This window comes from Dreissena polymorpha, chromosome 7 (genome assembly GCF_020536995.1).
Source record: "Dreissena polymorpha isolate Duluth1 chromosome 7, UMN_Dpol_1.0, whole genome shotgun sequence".
NCBI classification, from domain to species: Eukaryota; Metazoa; Mollusca; class Bivalvia; order Myida; family Dreissenidae; genus Dreissena; species Dreissena polymorpha.
In genome coordinates, this window is record NC_068361.1 from 4,464,007 (window position 1) to 4,467,273 (window position 3,267).

Genomic DNA, 3,267 nt, shown 5'->3' on the forward strand with positions numbered 1-3,267 from the left:
TGGGAAAGCATAGCCATTAAAACCAGAAATGTGCGACGGGTGCTTTACAAACTGAAATTATCCGGATGCAATCTATATTCCGGGCTCAAAACGAGTTTTGTAGTTGGTAGCCATACCGGACAGGTGAAGTTGCCCCTCACCCTCCCCCTTCCCGCTCCAACACTATTCGACCGCAAAGTTGCATATATTATGTTAAATATCAATAACCGTAAATTGCAATTCTAATTCAACAATTTACCCTACGTTCTTAACTCTAGTAGGTTAGGTAAGTTTACTGGAAAATACTTTGGTGCGGATAAATCTCTTACATTTCAAAATGCACGGCTTTATCACCATCAGAGGGCATAACTTGGTACACTTGGGTGTGTCTAAATGAAATTTAAATCACAAGTTTATATGTGATAATTGAAAACACATAAAACAAAACAAATTCTCAAATAAAGTGTGAAAGTAATGGATTTATTTAGTTATCAAATACAAACGCTTTGTGTAACTTTTAAATTCTGTCCGTGATTTAAAATCGTGATTAAGATGTCTTCAATAAATGAACTATGCCTTTGGACAACTACGTACAACCAGTCGTGATTTAAGATAAGGAAATCATGACGTTATAAATATATATCTTATTTCACATGACTTTCAGTGCCAGTTTCACAAGACTTGAAGTCGCCAATTTAAAATGATTTCACTCGGACTTTTCGTTCTCTTGCAGATTTCAGGTACGTTAGTTTGTCCCGATTACTTTCACCTTTATGTTTATTTTATAACACAACATTATCATACTGATTAACAACAATTATCGAAAATACCAATAATCATATATGCGGAATTGTTCAATTGTATATTGTTATTGCAACATTTGAATCCATTATTTTCGCCCAAATGCCTATTATCAAATGGCAAAAATATAGCCTAACTAGTTAACCAGATTCTTCAGAAATAATTGTAAGACATTGTTCACACCATAATTCAATATATTTTGTCATTTTTGTTCAAAACTATTTATTTTAGCTCTGACGTAAGCCGAATGCTTATCGAAACGCCCTTAGGTCCGTTTTCTGAGCCTAGAGCCAGTAATTGGTGTCCTTTTGGGAGTTCTAAAGAATACTACCTGAGTGGAGATCGAACCCGTGACCTACCGGTCACTAGGCGGACACCATATCCATTGCGCCGTCAATTTGAAAAATGGTGGTTGTCGTCATATCTAGTTAGTCGTTATGACGGGGTGGTCGTTTAGAAAGTTTTATAAACGCTAGAGCTTAAATACAGCGGGATATGAAATTTGAATTAATAGACGCATTCCATATTTTTTCAGTCGCTGTTTGGGGCACCCAACCCCCAAATCATGGAACACACCACACCCAACCACACACAAACCCCACCCACACCACCACAGGGATTTCTAGCGGAGTAGTAGACGCAGCCATTGTAAATATCAACACCCTCTACACCGACGCCCTGTGTCTCGAGCTTCTATTGGTCGACTGTGCTACCCACGTAACGAAAGGCGATGAGCAAGTGTGTGGCTCCAATGGGATAACATATGACAACCAGTAGGATAATCTTATTAATTATTGATAAAAAATGCGATTTAAAGTTCGTGTAACAACTTTGACCTTTTCAATACAGCACTATCAAACTCATATTTTTAAGTGTTTTTAATGCTATTAAATTCATATGTTACCGATATCTAATGCACCTTAACATCAACATTGCTTCGTCCATGTTCTAACATACCATAATACAATATATAATGTTGATTTATAGTACAAATATTGAAGAACAATTGTTCTACATCAACACAGTTTACCACATTTCTTTCTTGGAACCCATTGCAATTGACGATATATTATTTACAGCTGCCATTTTACCCACGCTGTGTGCGAGACCTTACATTATGCTGGGCATAAAATAACCCTCAAAAGCCATGGCGCATGTCCAAACACCACGGCCCCTCAAAGCACCGTCGCCACCGTCACCGTCGCTGCTTCTGCTACCACTACAGTGACACATGGAACAGGTTCCGTCCACACTGACGCGTCAACCACTTTCGCTCCAACGACGACCACTTCTGCTCCAACGACCACGGACCCAACCGCTGCCATTGTTCAAAATGTCTTCTGCAGCAGTCTCGGTTCCATATCATGCTCGGGTGGTTTTGACGTCATATGTGGGTCAGACGGAAATTACTATCCAAACCAGTAAGTAAATACATGTATAGGTTTAACTAATGTCAAACATGGGAAAAAAAACGTTTGCATCAATTGCAACAAGTTTAGTTGCACTTATAACAAAAAATCAACGTTCAAGAAATAACTTTAAATTTCTAGTTAATCATGATCTATTTTACGCCTCTTCATCCACGTCAGTACATTGGGAGCTCAGTGCAGGCGACTCGAACCATTTGAAATCAATACATGTTTGCGATTTTTATCATTTTAGTCGACCATTGCTTTGTCAGTTGTTAGAACATAATTATGAAAGATATTAATCAGATATTGTAGTGCCAATTGTGTTGCTACATGTATACACGGAATGGAACATCCCATTTGACGATCTGGCATAAAATTAAATATGATTTCGCTGGTTAATGGCAGTTAACAATAATCGATACAATTGTAATACCTTTGCAAAAATACGACTTAGGATAACTTGACGTACTTTCTAATTCATATCATATTCTTTAGGTGCGAACTCTCAAAAGCCAAGTGTCATGACGACACGCTGACCATCGTTACCGACACTACCAAGTGCCAGGCCAATGTTGGTGGAGGAAAGTAGCCGATCTTAAATGAAGAATAAACGTCTTTGATGAACATTTTTTGTTGTTTCTGTACCGTTGCTGTTGTTGCAACATGTATGAGAGTTTCACTAGGCCCCGCTTTCACCCAATTGCTATTGTAGGGCATGGGTAAATGCCATTAACATTAAATACTATGATAGCTCAGTTGGTAGAGAGCCGACGTACATACCCATAGCCCTGCCACATAATGTATGTAGAAAACTCCTTTCACCGCCATCCCCGATCAAAATCTCTAATTTAAGTGGGGCAGTTGTCACAAACTATCATAAGTGTTGCATCTAGAACTGGTAAACAAGCGACCCCGCGATAAATGTGAGTTGGTACATACTATCCGCCGTAATATGACGGAAATACTGTTGAAAACGGCGAACAATCCAACAAAACAAACACTCGAACAAATATATCACCCTCTTGGTGTAAAAAGGTACCGTGTGACATTGAAATTCGAAGGTACTAGGTACCTG

General features: G+C 38.7%; 1 protein-coding gene across 1 annotated transcript; it reads left to right on the forward strand.

Annotated features, from left to right (window-relative positions):
• The first annotated feature begins 550 nt into the window (after positions 1-550).
• On the forward strand, positions 551-2,816 carry LOC127838036 (integumentary mucin C.1-like). The gene is made up of 4 exons (XM_052365549.1): positions 551-719; positions 1,316-1,553; positions 1,860-2,201; positions 2,688-2,816. Exons 1-4 carry the CDS (start codon positions 680-682, stop codon positions 2,779-2,781), a joined length of 714 nt encoding a protein of 237 aa, XP_052221509.1. The 5' UTR covers positions 551-679; the 3' UTR covers positions 2,782-2,816.
• Positions 2,817-3,267: the final 451 nt, after the last annotated feature.

Coding starts and splice junctions, on each gene's coding strand:
- LOC127838036 (XM_052365549.1), top strand. CDS start 680: ATGATTTCACTCGGACTTTTCGTTCTCTTGCAGATTTCAG. Junction 1,554..1,859: donor GGGATAACATATGACAACCA/GTAGGATAATCT, acceptor TATTATTTACAG/CTGCCATTTTACCCACGCTG. Junction 2,202..2,687: donor GGAAATTACTATCCAAACCA/GTAAGTAAATAC, acceptor CATATTCTTTAG/GTGCGAACTCTCAAAAGCCA.